Source organism: Fistularia commersonii, chromosome 25, assembly GCF_037954325.1.
Source record: "Fistularia commersonii isolate RoL2024-O1a breed Wild chromosome 25, RoL_Fcom_v1.0, whole genome shotgun sequence".
Taxonomy (NCBI): Eukaryota; Metazoa; Chordata; class Actinopteri; order Syngnathiformes; family Fistulariidae; genus Fistularia; species Fistularia commersonii.
In genome coordinates this window covers 9,830,526-9,849,995 of record NC_141308.1, presented here as the reverse complement: position 1 = coordinate 9,849,995, position 19,470 = coordinate 9,830,526, and the positions used below count along the sequence as shown (strand labels likewise).

The 19,470-nt window shown below is 39.6% G+C and overlaps 1 protein-coding gene, 1 long non-coding RNA gene and 1 pseudogene across 3 annotated transcripts; all 3 read right to left on the bottom strand.

Annotated features, from left to right (window-relative positions):
• Positions 1-819: 819 nt before the first annotated feature.
• LOC147219213 (uncharacterized) lies at positions 820-3,384 on the bottom strand. Its single transcript, XR_015108722.1, has 3 exons — positions 3,368-3,384; positions 1,524-1,616; positions 820-859 (listed from the first exon to the last, which is right to left on the bottom strand). It is a non-coding gene; the product is annotated as an uncharacterized LOC147219213 (long non-coding RNA).
• A 127-nt stretch (positions 3,385-3,511) lies between these two features.
• On the bottom strand, positions 3,512-19,073 carry LOC147219211 (SUN domain-containing ossification factor). 2 transcript variants are annotated; one of them, XM_086172850.1, is made up of 24 exons: positions 18,872-19,073; positions 16,085-16,193; positions 15,625-15,747; positions 14,659-14,891; positions 13,940-14,041; positions 13,638-13,755; positions 13,428-13,545; positions 12,639-12,763; positions 12,478-12,545; positions 12,271-12,378; positions 11,153-11,258; positions 10,891-10,911; positions 9,954-10,009; positions 9,135-9,217; positions 8,840-8,905; positions 8,694-8,759; positions 8,305-8,392; positions 6,645-7,979; positions 6,480-6,567; positions 6,222-6,326; positions 5,330-5,487; positions 4,878-4,969; positions 4,299-4,348; positions 3,512-4,213 (listed from the first exon to the last, which is right to left on the bottom strand). In XM_086172850.1, the coding sequence occupies exons 1-24, from the start codon at positions 18,934-18,936 to the stop codon at positions 3,746-3,748; spliced, it is 3,951 nt and encodes a 1,316-aa protein (XP_086028976.1). In that variant the 5' UTR covers positions 18,937-19,073; the 3' UTR covers positions 3,512-3,745. The 2 variants fall into 2 exon arrangements, with proteins under 2 accessions (XP_086028976.1, XP_086028977.1); XM_086172851.1 differs by lacking the exon at positions 10,891-10,911.
• LOC147219212 (U1 spliceosomal RNA) lies at positions 5,843-5,995 on the bottom strand (annotated as a pseudogene).
• Positions 19,074-19,470: the final 397 nt, after the last annotated feature.

Sequence of the window (19,470 nt, the reverse complement as noted above, 5' to 3'; positions counted from 1 at the left end):
CAGCCTAAACTGAAGCAGGTGTTTCACTTTGATTCAAAAAACCTTTTCTTTTCTGCTATTGTTCATGTTGGTTTCATGAATGCAGTGATTTGCATGAAAATTCAAAGATGAATGTAAAAACTATAGTGAGGATTAGAGAATCTAGTTCATGTTCAGATATTAGAAACTTCAATATAAAACCACAGGAATCACTGCACAGCATTTCCCCCCCGGGGTGAAAAAAAAAAAGATGTTTGTATGTAGCAGGGCCTGAAATGTCAAGGGATCATTTCTAGCGTGAGGCTAGACTCCTGTTTTTAGAGCGGACTGGCCGCCACGGAGGATACACCAGTAACAGACACCTGCACGCCAAAATACAAAACATACATATACAACAGCAGGCTGAGAATATTCAGTCCATAACAGAGCCGGGATAAAACCAGGGTGCGGGAGGAAAGAGGATTGCAGCCCTGCATTTACAGATAATCTTTGGAACGAGGCAGGGCAAGAGAAACCTAGGAATTCTGTTAACAAAATGAAGGGGGGAGAGAGGAAAAAAAAAAAAAAGAGCATCAGCCACGCTTATCTCTGAAAGACTGCTGCTACCCACCCGGGTCACATAAATAAAGAGGTTTTAACCTAATTTTTCCACATCCGCCACTGCTCTCTGACAGAGCATGACCACCGGGGGCAGGAGACGGTATAAGTGATGGAATAAATCCAGATTTTTGAGCAGAGAAACACAACCATATGACGGATGTTACCTGCCTTGACTGAAGATTCAGGCTTTACATATATTTTGCAGTGCAGCTCGGTTCTCCATGAAGCACTTTGAGCTGCAGAACAGCAGTTCCATTCAGTAAGCGCGTTGTGCCAGAGCCTGAAAGTCACATTAACAGTGCAGACAAGGACAAAATGTAGATTTGTGAGGGAGGGAGGGGAAAAAAAAGGCAAAATCAAACGAGTTGGTAAAGTGGAGAGCGGTATTATCCCCTGAACCGAATTACTTCAGTCCTGAGTAATGACTCATCACATGGAAAATGTGCAACAACAATATTATCCAACATTGCCACCTGCTGGATACCATTATAAAAAGATTTCATACAAGTGGGTGAAAATCTATCCTTTTTCTTTTAATCTACTAAAAATTCAGATTAGTGCATTAACTAAACATGGTACGGTCAATTTTGAAAATATGTGCATGTGCACAGGTGCATGAAAAATTCAAGGATATCCAACCTTTTCACCTCCAAATAGGAGGTGCCGGAGAATTTCTATCACTCACAGAAAGACATATTTAACAATGATGGTATTAATTTCCAATTTAAATGGGTGCTTTCCAGTTATATAGTGCAGGAAAAGGCTTTCAGTTGGCAGAGTTGGAATAAGTGAATGCTATTATATTAACGTGCCAGTAAAAGCATCATTCATTATCCACATCGCTTATCCTGCATTCAGCCTATTCCAGCTGTCATTGAGCACGAGGTGCGGTTCACCTTGGGCCGGTCACTAGTCGATCACAGGGCCACATATAAACATACAACCTCATTCACACGTCTGGGTAGTTTGGAGTCTCCAATTAACCTCTTGTGTGTTTTTGGACTGTGGGAGGAAACCGAAGAGCCCGGGAGGGACGCCTACAGAGATAAAGACCAAAACATACAGACTCCAAATACTGCATCATTGCGTCGGCCTTCCGCAGATTATATACACAGCGATGATTTGAAATAAAATTGTAATACTGTTCAATTTTTACAAACATAAGAAATGCATTTTTTTTTGTAGGTTAAAATACTGAATCAAAAAAAGAAAAGAAAAAATCAGTTTAAACATTATCAGTGGTTCTGAGCTGCAAGATGCAAGATTTTGTGCATTGGAGAAACACAATTTGAGATATCATAAATTAGAACATCCTACTTCAGTTCATCGCAAACATTCAGTGGGAGGGAGAAGATGAAAAAGAGAGTACATACAATGATAAAATGGGATTTTTTTTTTTTTCCAATTTTAAATGTAGGGGATTTCTGAGCATCATTTTTGCAGCCAGGTTTCCAGCCCCCAATTTGTGATGCGACTGTAATTGTGCTGTGCTGTGTTTGCAGTGCCTGCATTTTTCTGCCGGTTTTCATAACACAATGAACAGTGTTCATACATCCTTTCGACCCTCTAAAAGCTTAACGGGCTCTGCCAAATGAACCATTTGCTGAAAAAAATAATGAGGTTCATTTTAATGAGATATCCAGCCACAGACAAATATCTAAGTAGTACCTTGTTACTGCAATCTCTGTGACCCGTGATAAATCGCTGTATTTCCTTTATTTTTGTTGATAGGCCCTTCGGTTTATTTGTGCATAATTGACCCTGTGTGGTCACAGATGATGTAACACGACACTGCATTATGTAATCTATCCCCCAGTATACTGCAGTTAAAAAAGGTATCTGTTGGAGCAACCTGACAGCATAAGGAAAAAGAACAATGCAAATTGGCTAATCCGCACCAAACAATCAAATGCCAGAAATTAGAGAGGATGCATTATCCTAAAGGGCTGAAATCCCTTCCTGGCCATGATTTAAATTTTCCCCTGGATAAAATTTGGCGCAATAAATGGGATAATAACAATGCTACACTCAATTGTATGATGTTAAATCACCGCCAGGGTCAACAATCCTCTAATTTCTGATCACTCCACGAGTTTTATGTGAATGCACTCGTGTCCTTTTACGTTTAATGATGGTTTCGATCTTCAATGACACAATAGATGTACTTTTTTTCATTTTCGACTTTCAATTTCAATCAAATATTATAATAGGGCTAATGACTGGTGCACCTTGAATCACGAAATATAAAAACCTGTCTTTGATTCTGGCAAGAACCCAAGATCGACTTAAGGCTGTTGATAGACAGGATGGATTGAACTATTGACAGAAAGAAGAACTGGGTTTTAAAACCAAAAGCCGAGCAGTCAGAGAAAAAGTAGCGTTGTAGTACAAGGAGTTAAAGAACTGAGTTATTCTCATTCATCATTAAGTGTTCAGGACTGTGTTGCCATGTTAACACCAACTTTCTGGAGTCTGGTTATCATTAGCTGAAGGCTACATTTAAATGTTCAATTCTGACTGATGAAAAGATCTCGATGGCAGGTTAGTGGGGCTTTAAGAACTGTCAAAGTAGGTCACGCTGCAGACCTGGTTGAAACCGAGACAATGAAAAAAAAAAAGGTCAAAAATCACCTCCGCAATATAGGAAGTAGACAGGTTGCTTTACTGCAGTAAAGATTTGTTGGTATCACGCTATCTATCGACACTTGGTTACATGTTATAGGACTGGCTATTATTATTTTGCTGCACATCACTTTTCCTGAACAGTTGATAATGTAATGCTACTTACTGTTACCACACCAGGACGTCAAGGCCGACAGGTTCTCTGAAACATCTGGAAAGGCGGGAAGATTCTGTCGATGTCAACTTAAACCCTCGACGCTAGATGCAGATAAATTCCCCATACTGGCCCTGTGTCAATGCTAAGTCAAAGTTTCCAAACAACTGGGAAAAGCTTTAATTTCAAGCTGGGAAGACATTCTGGATTCATCACATAACAAATATAAACATCTGACAATGAAAAAAGACATACAGAACATAAAGTGTGATGAGATTGCTTTGTGTTCAAGGATCAAGCTGCCAGTTTTGACAAATGAAATTAACTCTCTCGAAGAGAGTTTAGCCATTAGAGAAGCAGTGACGATTTTTTTTTTGTCTGCACTTTAAGTTAGACAGGACCTGAGTAAGCAACTTTTACCCCAAGTGTCCCAGAGCTTTGTTCTGTTTTCCTGTTCATGATGTCATGTATAGTGGCGATGGGCAGTGACTGGCTGTTGTCCCTCCGCGGGGCCTGAAGATAGTCCACCACCGCACAACTAGGCTTAGGACGCCTGCGTCTTAACGCCCGTTTTTCCGCCCGGTTTTTGGGAGGAGGGAGCCCATCACAGATACGAGAGCAAGCGGTGGTGATGCCACAGAAGGAGGGATCGTCTGAATGGGAAGACCCCTCCGAGCTGCCCTCTGACGGAGAGTCTCTGAAAGTAGGGTGAAGTAAGTGCTTTGCAAGGTGCTTAGGGTACGAGTTGACGGGGATGCCGTTACACACGACAGCTCCGTTACAACGCTCCGGTGCGGAGAATAGCGATGGGGTCAAAGTTTCCACTTTCTCCGCAGGTTTCATCTTACGCCGTCTCTTCTATGTGGAGAGAGTGAACCATGAGAGTCATGAATGAGCCCCCCCTTACAAATAGTGAAATTCAAAGTGAATGAATTTAATCTACCTTTCTGTTTGCTGGACAAAGCGTTTCCTCTGAGTGGAGAATATCCGGATCTGTGAGAAAAGAATTTCCTCATTTGTAGCAAAAATGAATCAACCTCTAAATAATTATCAGGGTTCTACGTTCAAAGCATGTTTGTATCATTTTTTTGTTAATAACAGTGTATTTTAAATGTCCTTTGGGTTTTGGAGATGACATTGTAATGGATGAAAAGGGTGTGTAGTGTATTTATAATTGATATATAAGGTTACGTAGTTGATAATCTGCAGTCTCAATTCAATTAATAAAGGAAAGAAATTAAATGACATTTTTTGTCCTGAAATTTTTTTTGTCATCAATAGTCAATCAATATTGTTATTCCTTCAAGTAAGTGAATATTTTTCAAGGAACATGTCTTATTTTTCATCCTTTTCAATATGTGACCAGACAAGTGGCATTCACAGTTTTGCGTTGCTTTGATAGAATAATAGAATGTTCCAATAATTGTTCTTGGACAAAATGAAGTTTGTTTACGGTTTGCACGACTGGAATACTAAATAGACACTTGGGAACCCTGATTATTATATCTTTGTGCAGCTGTACCTTTAGTGATGACTAACTTGAGTGACTCAGAGTGGATGAGTGGATAGGACACACTCCTCTTTAAACCCGTTTCCTCGCAGGAGGAGAAGTCCCTATAAAAGAAACAGTAATGGTTGAGGGAAGGGGCCGCATGCGGCACCTTTATGAGACATGAGTCACGGCTGTGTGATTACTTAAGATTCCAGCTCCGACGCTCTAGGTGAATAATTGTAACAATAAAGCAGAAGCCATTAATGAGAAGGAGCCATTCACAGCACTGTAACCCTGCCAATTAGCTTTACGAGCCCATTTAAAGATGACACTCCATTTTTCAAGTTCAGCATCTAAACCGGAGCTTTTCTTGGCCATATTACGTATAAAGACCATTTACTCCACTGGTTATAAAAAAAATCCACAGGATTTATTGTTCGGTTTCTCTCAAAGGGACTGACGCTGCTGCTGTTGTTTTTTACCTTTCAGGGCAGCAGTAAGAGTAGCTGGTGGGCGTGGGCGAGTCGGACTCTGCTGTAGGGGCGACGGTGCAGAAACGGATGCGGTTGGCAAAAAGCACCAGCCCAAAACACAGACAAACCAACAGAGACAGTAGCAGGTAGCTCTGTCTGTCTGACACCTGTGACAGACAAAGAATGACATCATAAATAATAATAATCATAATAATAATAATTAATTAATCCCCTGCAGGAAATTCCCTCCCTGCATATAACCCAGCATGGATGAACCATGAGCAGTTGGCTGCCATCTAGCAGCGCCAGGGGTGCAGTTGGGGATTCAGTGTCCTGGCTATCAACACTTTTGAGACACCAGGGGGAGTTCCAAGGACGATTGCTCTACCCCCTGCGCAACGCCACCCCAAGTTATTTTGGGAACAGATTTCAATATGAATCCTTCATTCGGATTTGAGCCAGCAACATTAGGATGTCCTACGCACTACCAACTCAGCTATTTAAGGGAACCAAAAAAAATGTCAGGGGGGAGCATGTATGCAGTCCTCCACTATCAGAAATTGTGCAGGCAAAATTCCTGCATTTGGGGAATTTGCAGAGGTCAGCACAGCCAGTGTGCCTTGTCTTGGGTAAACCATTTGCTTGATCATGGTATCTCCCCTGCCAGGTAAGTATTCTATGGAGGCATTGGACGTCAGTACTGAACATCAGGAAAACAGGAGCACAATTTAATTGCTGATTTTTTTTTAAGCTGACTGACTGTCATTTGGCAACGATAGAGCTCCATTTAACCCAAAAATACAAGTGAAACTTGACGATATTGTTAAGATAAAATACAGAGTTTAATCCGATTGATTCCAGGTTGAAAACCTCCTGGTTGCAGATGAAGGCTTGCATCTACCTCGTTCTGCAGCTCACTGACTCTGAGAGACAGGTTGAGAACCAGCTGAGTCACATTCTCCAGCTGACCCTGCAGCAGCTGAATGGACTCGGTCTGACGCTGGTCCTGTGGAATAAAACAGACAGCATATCATACACCCAAAAAATCTTTACGTGCGAAACATACTTCAAATTTACAACTACAACTATTAAGCAGTCACAAATTCATTGCGATATCAACAGATTCATTTTTGTTTTAATTTGAAACTGCATTGCTCACTTGCTCTTCTGCAATTCTGGAGGTATTCTGGAGTTTGATGATTGTTTTATTGAAAGCTTTCTGCATCTCCTCCATTTGTTTACGATACCTTGGATTAAAAAAAAAAAAAAATGAATGAAGATACTGTAAGCGCCATAAAAGTCTCACTGCTTCACCTGTCCTAACCTCTGGCTGAGCTGCTCCAGGTAGCGTCCGCTGAGTGACATGTTCATCTCCAAGGCCTTTATTCGGTTGTTGAGCCGCATGAACACGGACTCCTTCTGACTGGAGCCGTGCACCAGGTTTCCAATCTGCTCAGTGCCGTTTGGGGTTTCTGCGTAAATGTCAGAAGATGAAGACAAGGAAGGGGGACCGGGAGAGGAGGTTCGAGGGCCCTGACCGTTACCACTCAGCGATGCAGCGAGATCCTCCGCTTGATCCTCCATTTTAGTGTCTGGAGTGGCAGCAGGGCCACCAGAGGGCTCCAGTTCTCCAAGTGTGTCTGGAGCGGGCTGGACTGGCTCAGTGGAAGCACTTTCTGAAACCACTGGTAGGTCAGAGTGCGGTTCAAATTGAATTACAGCAGAGGGAGGCAGAGAATGAGACTGATCGCTCATATCAGGGATTGGGATTAAGGTGTTTATATCGGGCTGAAAAAGATCGAAGGCTGGCTTTTCTTCTGCTGGTGCTGCCACGGAGTCTTCCATTGTGGCACTGGGTTTTGCATAGATGGAGCTACTGAGAGGAACTAAAGCTGATATATGCTTCTCTTTAGTGAGTACATCCTGTCCGCTTTCAGGCCATGGAGGCTTTGCTAGTTCGTCAGTAGAAAGCTGTGGTGTCTCCAAAACGGTGGTTGGGTTGGCAAAGGATAAATCAGTGGCACTGGGTTTGGGGAGGTTTGAGGTTTGACTGGGCTCCAGCTGAGTTGGGTCAGACATGGACTCTGTAAGAGATTCTGCGGCAGCCTCGGGAGGCTGCGATGCCTCAGATGGGCTGGCTGCACTGTCTGGCTCCTGCTCAAAAGCTTGTTCTTTTTCATGCACCTCAACGCGTTGCTGTGTGGGTTCAGGGCAGGCCGAGGTGGGCAGTAGGGGATGCCAAGAAGGAGCTTGGACTGAAGGAATCCTCTGCGCTCTGTCTTTAGTTTGGCATTTCCTTTGTTTGAAGAGGTGAACTGAACACTGCTGCTGGAGATACTCCCGGAGAGAAGCTGCACAGGAACAGGTGGAGGAAAATAAAGGGAGAAATGCACAGTAATCCGAACTTTCCTCAAAGTAACTCTGTCCTTTTTTCTCTTTTCCTTCCTCCAATTCTTCGTCTACATCTAAGAGGATGATTGTTGGGGTGACAGGTTCTTCATCTTTCTCTAATGGGAAAACAATTTTTTCTTCAACGGAGGACAGGTCTTGGTCTGTGGGGTGAGGTGTCAGTGCTTCTGGGGCGCTGGGCTCTGAAGGTGGGACTCCGGTTTCATGGATTTCCGAGTCCACTGAAACATCTGCCTCGGCCAAGTCTGAGCTAGAAAGAAAGATTTCCATTACTAAGACAAGAGGCATGAGATCAGATGTTTAAGAACTACAACGCATTTCGAGGTATTTCCATCTGATTGAAGTGCTGGCCTGGAACTTAAAACAAGTATTACATTTTGAAGAAGAGATGAAAAAAAAGGTAACAGTATAAAATGAAAATAGTGATATCAATAAGACTTCAGATAGATATTAAATCTCAAACACAATGCATTGTCTATTAGTAATATCAGGTTTTGCTGTGTGTTTAACTAAAAAGAGAGATACTGTAAAGATTTATATAAGTTAATGGTTAATGTTTCTTGATAGATGCTCACACTGAGAGGGGGTCGGAAATGGTAGGAGGGGTAGTTTCAAGATGAGATGAAAGCTCTGACTGGTTTACTTCCTGGGACGAAAGGTTACCTGCAAAATGTGAATCACAAATATTAAAAAGATAACCATCTAAGAAACTAAAAAGAAATGAAAAACTTATTTACATGGTTGTAAGGATAGTAACGTGATCACACTATTTATAGACAACTGGACTTTTTTTTTTTTTAATCACCAAAAATAACACCAATTCAGATATATCTATGAAGTGCCAATAAACCGCCAAACGATTGTTGACCCTATAAAGATTGAACAAGCCAGAAAAAGGAAAACAGATGATTGTAAAACATTATGAAACGGAACAGAATATGTCCTGCACAATTCTGAGACAAACCTTGCATCTCAGGGCCACCGCCGAGAACATTAACAGCGATATTACTGACCATGTTCAAAATGACATCTGGGGAAAAAATTAAGACACCAAAGTAAGTTAACAGCAGTATGCAAAACTGCCACAAACTCTGTGTTTTCTGTATTTACCCTTGGCTGAGCCAATCAGATTGTTTGGATACTTGACCTCCCCGGGTGTGTATCCAGGAGGATAATCTGAAAGATGGGTCAAAAATCCAAGCATTATGAAAATATGGGACCATTTTAAGTTTGGTGGTAGTGAATAAAAAAAAGAAAACAACAATGGGTGGCCGAATCAATTTCATAGCCAAAAGATTTGTAAGTTGATAAAACAGTGATCATAACTAGTAGAGCTTTTACTGTAGGTGTTAAATTCACAAAAACACATGAATCTTTCTATTGTCTTTATATGAGATGCTCTTACCCAACTCATCATCTGAATCCTCTGGCCTCTCAGAGGGATCTGCTATTTCCTCATATTCTTCTACCATACTTGTGCCAAAAACCCTGAAAAAAATGTCAGTCATAAAGATAAATCTAGTTTGTCCAGTGGTATGTTGAAAAAGTCTACAAGCTTCTTGTTATTCATTTTTAAGCAACAAGTTGAAAATGTCTAAACATCTTTTTATTTAAACACAGCTCTGAACAGTCGTACAATATCTGTTTTTTTTTTTTAACAGTTTCTGCCACTCGTGTACAAAATGTTCTAGATCTGACTATAGTTTGCACAGCTGCTGTTCTATCAACTGGTTCCCACATGCATTTTTACAGTGGGTGGGTGAAAATCTGCATGACCAAATGGCAAATATTACACTAGGCACTTGATACCATGTCAAGAGGATCCCACGACCAATTGCTCAAGTTTTTATAAAATTACTTATAGTATTAAGTAAATGCATTTACTTAATAAAAAATATAAACAACAGAATTTCAGCTGCATTCCAACTTAAAAATAACCTTATATTTGTTTAAATGACAATTTGCCTTTTAAAAATATACATTATTTGCAGTGTTCAGGAAGGTTTATGATCATTTTAAGTTCATATCGAAATTTTATTTAATGGTTAAAGTCATTTGATTTTTCTTTTCAGGCAACAATTTCCACAACATTTTACATTTTCTCTTATTTTCCAAGTATATTCCACAATTGGAAACCTGGTGGGGGGACGCTTGAGAAACCAGCTGTTTTATCCCTCATGCTAAGATTTGGTTATGAAAGATACCTTGTTGGAATTTAACATACCTTATGAGACTGAGAGGACAGAAATGCTCAGAGCCAAAGTGAGAGATCAGTTCAACCTGTAAAAAAAGAAAAAAAAGACATGACGGATCAGATTTTGTAATGCAGATGTGTGACAGGTTTTACCCCGATACTTTTCAACAACACAAGACGTGATTGTCTTTCATACCAACTGCACAGCCATTCGTTGTGTTTATTATCTAAGAAAAAAAAATGCTTAAAGCCATAAATACGTTTTTTTGTTCAATGAACAAGATTTCAATGAACACAACTATTTTAATTGAAAGCAAACAGAACAAATTGCAGTGCATTGTGTGACTCAATCAAAATGAGATACCTTTTCAATGTTTTTAGTTCAATGATCATGTAACATTAGCTTAATTATTTCAATGATACCTGGGCCCTATATGACGCAAGCATCACGTATCCAGGATCTCTTTAATGATTTCACTCAAATATTAGTGGTATCACCGAAATGGTTATTGATTTGTTTAGCGTTCCCCAGTTCTTTCAATCTGTTTGTGGGTACCTTCTTATCAAATTGGCTGAGCTAACATTAGATAACAAGGTGCAAACATGCAAGCCTGAAGCCACATCCCTCACTAAAGGAGAACCAACCACCGCTCTGAACAAATGTGTGACTATAAATCCATTAAACAGAGTGAAAGAAAACAGGTGCTGCAGACAAATCCAAAATTAATGGTACATTTTTTTCCAAGACACTTTTGCATCTTACTAACTAATGCTCCTTTGTGATATGGGGTCCAGGTGGCTTTGTTTCATTTAGTTTGAAAAAAAGCATCATGACTAATAAAACTATTTTAGAGGATGGATTAGGAGCAGTTAGGTTTAGGCTTTAACTTAATCACCCCACCTCCCACCCCAAGCTTAAAACTGCATTCGCTCACTTCCCAGACCTCTGTAAGAAACAACAGCTAACCTTTATGTACTTGGTGAACATCTGAAGCAAGAGAAGGAAAAAAGAGGCACATTAAGAGCGGCATGAATGCATTCAAAACAGGACCACAGGTTCAGCGGGGCAGTTGTCAATCAGTCAGTCAATGAAGGAGATAAAATACATTTTAAATCTCCAAAGTTACAAACATAGACTGGGACAGTAAGACATATGTACATGGGTTAAAATGATTGGAGAATATGATGTGGTACAATGCAGTCATGGAAAGACACAAATAGTTGTTTACCTTCACATATTTAGCATAAAGGTGTTCATCTAATGGAAAGCTCTGGACTGTCCGTTCGTCTCGGGCGTGAAAGGTTCCCAGCTTTAGCCACTTATTCGTTGGATATCTGCAGGGGGAGGAGGTTATCAAACGTAGGCAGTTGACCGTTTCCTGATATCTGCAGGGGCATGCTTACAAAAATAACTATAGTCCTAATATTTGCATGGAGGACATCTTTTTCTAATTTAGAGGTTTTTTTTATGAATTCAGAAGACTCAGCATTAGCAAGCAGTTGCCACATGCAGTTCTTAAGAACAATTGACTTAAAAAAAAATTCCAACAAAAAGAAACCAAAGAAGGGGACGAGAGATTACCAGTAACTCTCCACCCCTATGGATGTGTAGCATGGAATCAGGTGATTCAAATATCCTTTTACTGTTGTTGGCACACACGTGCACAGTATATTAACTAAACTGATATATAATCATATGTGTTGATATTTGGGTCATTAACAGGTTACCTCATTTAAAAAGGAGCACAGGACTTGGAATCCGTCTACAATATTATTACTGCATGGGTTATTACAAGTGCTTACTATGGGTGTCATGTTGAGGTTGTTGCACGGAGCCTTATCTGACTGACGAGAGGAGGAGCTGTCTAACAGTATAATGTCATGAGGGACATAAATCCTCCAAAATGACAGGCTATCGAGTTCAGCAACTGCAGGTTTAGGAAACATACTTGCATAGTATATTATATTTAGGGTATAAAGGGATTAACATATCCATGAGTTCATGTCCTCATGAAACCGGCCCTCCTTTAGTTTTTCCTGAGTTGCATTAAAATTGTAAATTAATCAACAAGATGATTTTTGTATAATTTTACATATATTTTATTTTCAGCTGACTGGCATTTGAGAGGTGACATTTCAAAGTCAAAATTGACTGCAGGGAAAAGCGACAGATAATGTACTACAATGTACTTAATTAGAAAAGTGTTGGAAAATTTTTAAAATAACAATTAGTTTTGACACTGACAGCAAATTCTACATCGTTTATATAATTAATGGGTTGTTAATATTTTCAGTATATCAAATTGAACGGTTGCTGCACAAGAGGTAAGGCTGGTGTGATTCCTACCGATCGCTTATGGAAACAAGAAAGTCTTTAGGCGTAGAAGAGAAGAGCTCAAAGTTAGCAATGTCCAATTGCTTCACCTGGATGGGCTCACAGAGCTCAATAATGAACCTGAGGGGGGGAGAATATCAAAAATAATAATTAGAAGTTAAAAATAAGATGAAAGCTGCTCTGAATACATTTATAAGCCATTACAAGTGTGCTACATACCAAATTTTATGACTACAGGGATTCAGCATGTATACATCCATATTCTCCTTCAATATGGCAGAAGTGCTCTGAGAGGAATAGAGTGGGAAATCAATACAGCCTTGTTTCATCAATTGTTAATAACCAAACAGAACGTGTTCTCTGTAAGCTGCACTACTTACCTTAGCCTCCGGGTTGGCACCAAGAATCTTTGCTCCACACTCCACTGAGGCATAGTTATTGAAATTCTTCTGGACCTTCTTTACTACATGAGAACCTCCATTACTGGAAGAATGAGTCGACTGAGCTGTTAATGATAAGTAGAGCAAATATTAATGTAAGACATTACATTTCAGTAGCTGGTGGTGAATTATGAAGATGAAGTTAGTTGGTCTGAGAGAAGACGACACAGAGAATAGGGTTAGACGGCGAAGATTGATTCACTGTGGCGACGCCTGAGGGGAAAAGCCGAAAGGAAAAGAAGAAGTTGTCCTACTCTAATCTAATGAGCCTTATATCAGAACATCTTAATTTATCCCAGTGAATCTGAATTTTATCTATAAAATATTTATCAGTAAGTTTCAAAATTGACATTAATTCAATGTCTTCCTGACACCATGGTATTTTCTCCTATTTAAAACACAGAGTTGGATTTAAACTCAAAAGTATTTTCATTTCAAACTGATGTATAACTGGAGTCCGGCATCTTTACATCTTTATGGCTATGATTGAAACACTTTTGAACATTACCTCTCGATCTTACAGATTTTAAATTGACATCGGGTTGTTACTATTAAACACTCTTAGAAGCCGACATTTGCTCTACAACAGCATGAAGCAGCTCAAATGTCAAATGATTTATTACTGTAGTAAATTTATAATCCTACATATCAGTGTTGGGCTTTGGCATGAACGGTCATTCACGTAAAAATTTTATGAGGGAGCAAATCCAGAGAACAAGCATATCTCACTTTTTTCTTTTTCCACCTCCATCATCTTTCGCTTCCACTCGTCAAATGTGGGAATGTCCTCTGGATCTTTGGCGCTGACACTGGAATCTGTGTCTGTGGCGACAGGGGAGCTCACGTCCTGACAGAGATAATGAGGACATGAGAGTTGGGACCTCTAATAGTCAGAGGTGGGAGAGAAAAATATTTCGGTGCGGTGACCACATTCCCTACCTGCTCGCTCAAATCTGGCGCCTCCAGATACTGATCGGCCTCTGGAGGAGGATCCGGGTGAGTTTTAGTACCTGGTGTGTAAGGATTAGACGTGTTCTCCAAAACTACGGGAGGGTTGCTGTGGGACAGTATGACACAGTATCACCATGATACAGGGACAGTACTTTTGTAAATAAATGTTACCCTTTTTACTGACAACCACACAAGTTCAAGAAAATACTGAATTAATAGCTAAGAAAGACAGATTTTTGGTAACTTTTGTTATTTTATTAAGAACTGGTCTGATTAATACAAGCACTCACCTATCATTGTCAAAGGGGTTTGTCTCTTCTTCACATTCAGCAGGAGGCAGGTCTGACTCAAGGACCTCAGTGGGTGCTACATCAGGAGCATCATGGGAAAAGCTAAGATGTAGCAATAAGGCACATTACACTTTCGTTAGTCCTTGAATTGGCAAGAAAACATCACAATAACGCCCTCTTACAGAAACAATGCTTTTAGGCTGAAACAACAACATCTGGATTCCGAGTGTTTTGCAGAGATCAACTAACAGGATATTTTTCAGGCACTATCTCTTTCTTGTATTTCTCATTCAAATTCTCACCAGATTTCTGTCTTCTTTGTAAGGACCTTTATTATTTAAACCAAATTTAAAATGTCAAGGAATTATCATCTAATTCCAAGGTAAACTATCTCTCTATCATTGTTTTTAGTAACTTCCATTAATTTCCGGGTCCAGCACATTTTCGTTTAGTTTCTTGTTCATTTAAAATACATGTTCAAATATCCTTCAAACAAAAAATGTGATTTTTAAATAAATGGACATTAATGTGTTTTGCACCACTGAAAAATCTGTTAATGATTTTGAGCACACGTGGAACATATTTAGAAATCCAAAATTAAGAGGTGAATATATAACACCATGTTTTGGAATTTTGAGATAAATTACAGGGAATAAGTGGATCACAAAACCTGGAAGATGAAAAAGTAATTTATGAGCTTGAAGGCAATAAAATCTTGCCTGTTTGGGATGTCATCTTGAGGGCTTAGGATGGCGGAGCTATCTTTATCCTCGGTTGTGAAACCAGAGACAGGGTCAGCAATTGCAGTCAAAAGGGATGATTCTTGTTCTTGAGTAGCAAAGACTTCAGAAGTTGACATTTCTGAGCCGTGGTCAGGTCCTGGTCCAGGGTGTAAAACTTCCTTGTCTGCCTCCAACTCTACATTTACAGTGACATCATCCACCCCAAATACCTGATAGGCAAAGAGATAATTGAGTTTTCATTGGAAAGTCAAATACTTCATCCATTCCATAGCTATTCAGATAACCTAATCGACTCAAACGTCCTAAGATTGATCAATCAATAATAAAGGTGAAACATATGATACATAGGTTGGCCTTTAATGTATTTAACTGCATACTTTTCAGTTTTTTTAACTGACAGATTTTTATGTTAACTTAAAGATTACACTTTTTTTTTCATCTTGCTTAAAGTTATGCAAATGTGTAATTTTGCATTTTGTAACACATAGAATTGTACAGTGTACTCAGTATTCTAGTAAAAATGTTGTCATTGCCTTTTTGTTCCAACACACATTTTTAGATATTTTCTAAAACCACTGAAAACTACTTGGGGTTTATCCATGACCTAACTGAGAAGAGTTCATCTTCTGACAGAAAATAGCCAGATTAGAACCAAAACAGTATTTGACAGATACAAAAAGTATGGTTTTATCTGAAAAACTAAATATCGTCCATATCCCGTAAGCAATTTGTTCAAGCTCCTCCCAAGATGTCTAAAAATACCAGTTAATGTGTGGTTAAGTATTGGTTCTAGCAGAGGAGGTTCTACCTTGATAACAGGTGGACTTACTGGTCATTACTAGAACTATGCTACCAAACTCATTCATCCATTTCATTTTATCATTTTTCAGAACTACTTTGAACAAACACAGTTGACATGTTTCAAATTAATGGCTATCTCACCTCTGGATATTGGTCCTTCTTGTCCTCCTGCGGGATTGTCTGCTCTTCTTTTTGCTGGTCATCCCCTAGCAACTGCTCTATTTCTGACAATGGATGGGTCAGTGAAGCAGAGTTCTCCTCAACCTGTAGATACATCATGACGGAGGTCATTTAGTCGCAGAATCAATCAATCCATCAAAGATGTGTTAGGGCATGACAGTAGGTTTCAATATGCAGTTGAAGAAGTCAAAATCAATACAGTGAACTGGTTACATCCACTGTACTTATCATTCTAATGAAAACGATCTACCTTCTCACTGTTATGTAGGAGATACAATCTGTTTGTGTTGGTATCTGGAATACTCTAGCAGACACCGTCATAGAAATTTTCAAATTGTGCCACTGGGTATACATTTTTTTGTCCTTGTTTACCAGCCCTAGTTGAAATCTGTTCAACATCTGGACAGTGTGGTACACCTACTGCATGATGATGAGGCTTCTCTCTTGGCTCTTCTTCAATGTCCGATGAGGACACGGACCTTTGGGGCTCCTGATCCAACTCTGTGCAACCAACATAACAACTAGGGTACCTGCCAGACAATTGCCCAAGAACTAGCATCAAAGAAGTGAATCAATTTGTGAATAAAATAAACATGGGAATTTTGAATCTCACAAAGCAACATTTACGTTTATATTTTACTGCAGTGATATATACAGAGAGGGAGGGTGACGTGTTGATGGAGTACAGATGTCCTGTAGACCGTTGAGGACAATTTATCTTATCTGAATGCAGAGTCAGGGGATGTTGTCAAGTGACACACCTTAGATAAAACTATGACTCAAGCAAACAACAAGACAATTGTTAATATATTAATTTTATGCATTAATTTCAGTGCTTCACATTACACTGTATCAGTCATCTGTTCTGTGAAAATACAGAAACAGGGATTTGAAAAGTCAAAAAGGAATACCACTTGATTTAATTGTCATTTTTGTATGCAGGTGACACACACACAGACACACACACACACACACACACACAACATTTATTTTTAACAGTGCCGTTCAGTCAGTGGACTGACACTTTGCTATTCTACATGGGCCAGGGTCTCTTTCTACAGGCAAGAAAACAGCAATAAAAGGAAAAACAATACTTGACACAACAGAAATTAAAATGCCCTGTGGGGGAAATAGTTCCTGTAGTCTCACAGCAAGTGTACCTGGTCAACAACTCAGGCTATTATTTGAAAACTGTTCGGGATTTCGGATCAAGAATTTTACTTGGTTGTTGAGCTGGCTTGGGCAACTACTATGCTGATCTGGCTAGACACGTCAAATAACAACAGGACATTTGTTTCCCGATTGTAAGCCGAAAGCTGTAAAGCTGTGATTAAACCCCCGAAAGAAAATAAAAGTGGGAGAGCCATTGCTTCCTGAATAATCATTGAGTGTTCATTGGAGAGTAGTACACATAAAATGACAGGATATGTGAGGCATAACATACTCCAGAAAGGGTACCGAACAGATGCATCCTGACATTTTTTGTCATTTTCATCACAGTGTATGACAGAACTCATTGCCTCTGGCAACAAATGAGCATGCTGTAAGATATAACAGTGGTATGTTTAGAATGAGTTTTAATGTATGTTACCCCAGCGCAATGAACAAGTCACACATTGAGTCTCATTAGCTTTTCAGTCACACCTCAGACACTAGCCACTATTAATTTAACTCGTCTTATTCAATATTCTTGTATTATTCAATATAATTTTTCCAGTATGGCTTTGCAAATACCTTGATAAAAAAAAGAAATATTAATTACAGATGTGTATAAAAGTTTGATTGTAAACCAAAATATATACTTTCTTCAGGAATTTTATAAGATACTTGGATACTTGATCATTTCTAAATTATCAGTGCCTGCGACACACAGTCTACCTCAACAAAGGCCTTGAGAAGTCCAACTTCCGAATTACCATTTTTCCAGCATTATGGGGAGGATATAAAATGCACTAATTGTACTTTTTGATAAGAGTTTGCCACAAGGTCTGTATTAGTTATTTATAACAGCAGTCTATTTATTTACACTTAAAAGGCAATTTTTTTCTTTCATTCATTACTGCTGTGTTTCATTTTTTATATCAACTTTTTCATTTCATATTATTCGATTAGACTACTGGCTGCTGAGAACATATTTAGCAGTATCGTAACCCACTGTTATTGCTTGGCAAATCCACCAGTGAATATGTTAATGAATGCTCAAGTCCAACCATTTAATCAAGTTACTCATTCTAACCTAAAATGACATGTGTAAAGTCTGAATGTACATCCACAACCTGATCCCTATCAGACTAGCTTGATTAAATGTAGTGTGCCAACTGGTTGGGCATCACATATTAAAAGTCAAGTGCTTACACTCAAAGCTTCGCTCCAGAGTGAGAGTTATGTGATGCAGCAGAATGTAGGCCAGGTCAAAATCACCCACATGGATGTTAATGTCAAATCTCCCTCCACCCTCCCTTTCTGTGGGTGCGGTGCAAGAGTCAGGCAGTATTACGTTTGCTTACTATCCTAAACATCAGGACATAATCACTTCACATAATCTCTCGCTGGTGGCTTTGCTGTGTTCGATCAGATTTAGCCACAGAGACTCGACATGAGTCGTTCAAGACGTCTGACGTGAAAGGCCTTTAATCCCGTCAGAATCTGATGAGCCAAATCTGTGTAACTGAACGGTGACTAATGTTTGCCAGCCGAAAATATGATGACACACAGGAAACAACTGCTACTGACAGATCACCTGCTTGCCAGAAAACGTGTGCTTATCTATCGGTCTGTCTTACCACATTTATTCTGCTATCATACAACTTAAAATGTGAATGTCTAATACATAACAAAAACGCACGACAAAGAACACCATGGGAAACAATATGTGAAATATTAATGGTAAAATGTGACGAGTTAAAGGTAAATGACTGGTCATGCAGGGTTAGCCTGTACCTCAGCTGGTTAATCTTATGCCAGAATTTCTAGGTCAGCAATCCATGCTAACTACTCACGATGTCAACAAACCAGAAGTCAGCCAGGTGCCACATCACAGCATTACGCTAGCTAGCTAGCCCTTAGCTTTTGTGATGTACTTTTATTTATCCCAGGACAGAATTGCTTGCGGCGTGTACCTGTCATTTTTAGTTCGCACTTAATGTGTACTTGTGAAATTAAACACAAAACTGTTCGAACGGAAATGTATTAAGAAATTTGAACTTACCGACACACAACACCAACGCATAGCCAGAGAGATGCAACTCGCCATAACATTTGTGTCATCTTCATCCCTCGCCTGCCGGAACAGACATCCTCGCCGTACTTAGACAAACGTTAATCTATTCTAGATAGCTGCTTCTTTTACTGTGCGGGGCATCAAAATGACAGTTGCTTCGGTGAACGCTAGCTTTTCCCCGAGTGAAGCGTGATGCTGTCAAACCAGGCAACCTGCTGCTAACTGTCATCGTGTGTCATTATCCGCTCGTCCAATGAGATGGGCAGAGTGGCTGTTGCGCAGTTCAAATGGAGCTGACAGTGGGAGCGCTCGTTTCGTTGTTTGCGGTCGACCGTTTGGGCGGAGCTACTTTTAACTGGATAAATCCAACTCAAAATTTTGTCTCGAATCGTCATCTAAAACACAAAGCCGTTAAATAATTATGCTTTTTAAACCGTGTACGATAATGTTAGTATTAAAATTATCTGCTGCCTCAAATGGGTCAAGTGTCCTGCAGTATAGCCAGCAAACATTAATGCTGCAACTCTGTACCACGGTCAATAGATGGAGCCATCCCTTTTAAAGAGCCTGGTACAATACCTTAAATT

Excerpts from the sequence above, each read along its gene's own strand:
- LOC147219211 (XM_086172850.1), bottom strand. The coding sequence starts at position 18,936 with ATGAAGATGACACAAATGTTATGGCGAGTTGCATCTCTCTGGCTATGC. Across the intron at positions 11,259-12,270 it reads CTTGTTTCCATAAGCGATCG|ATATCCAACGAATAAGTGGC; the intron begins GTAGGAATCACA and ends CTCCCCCTGCAG. Across the intron at positions 4,970-5,329 it reads TCTTACTGCTGCCCTGAAAG|GGACTTCTCCTCCTGCGAGG; the intron begins GTAAAAAACAAC and ends TTTCTTTTATAG.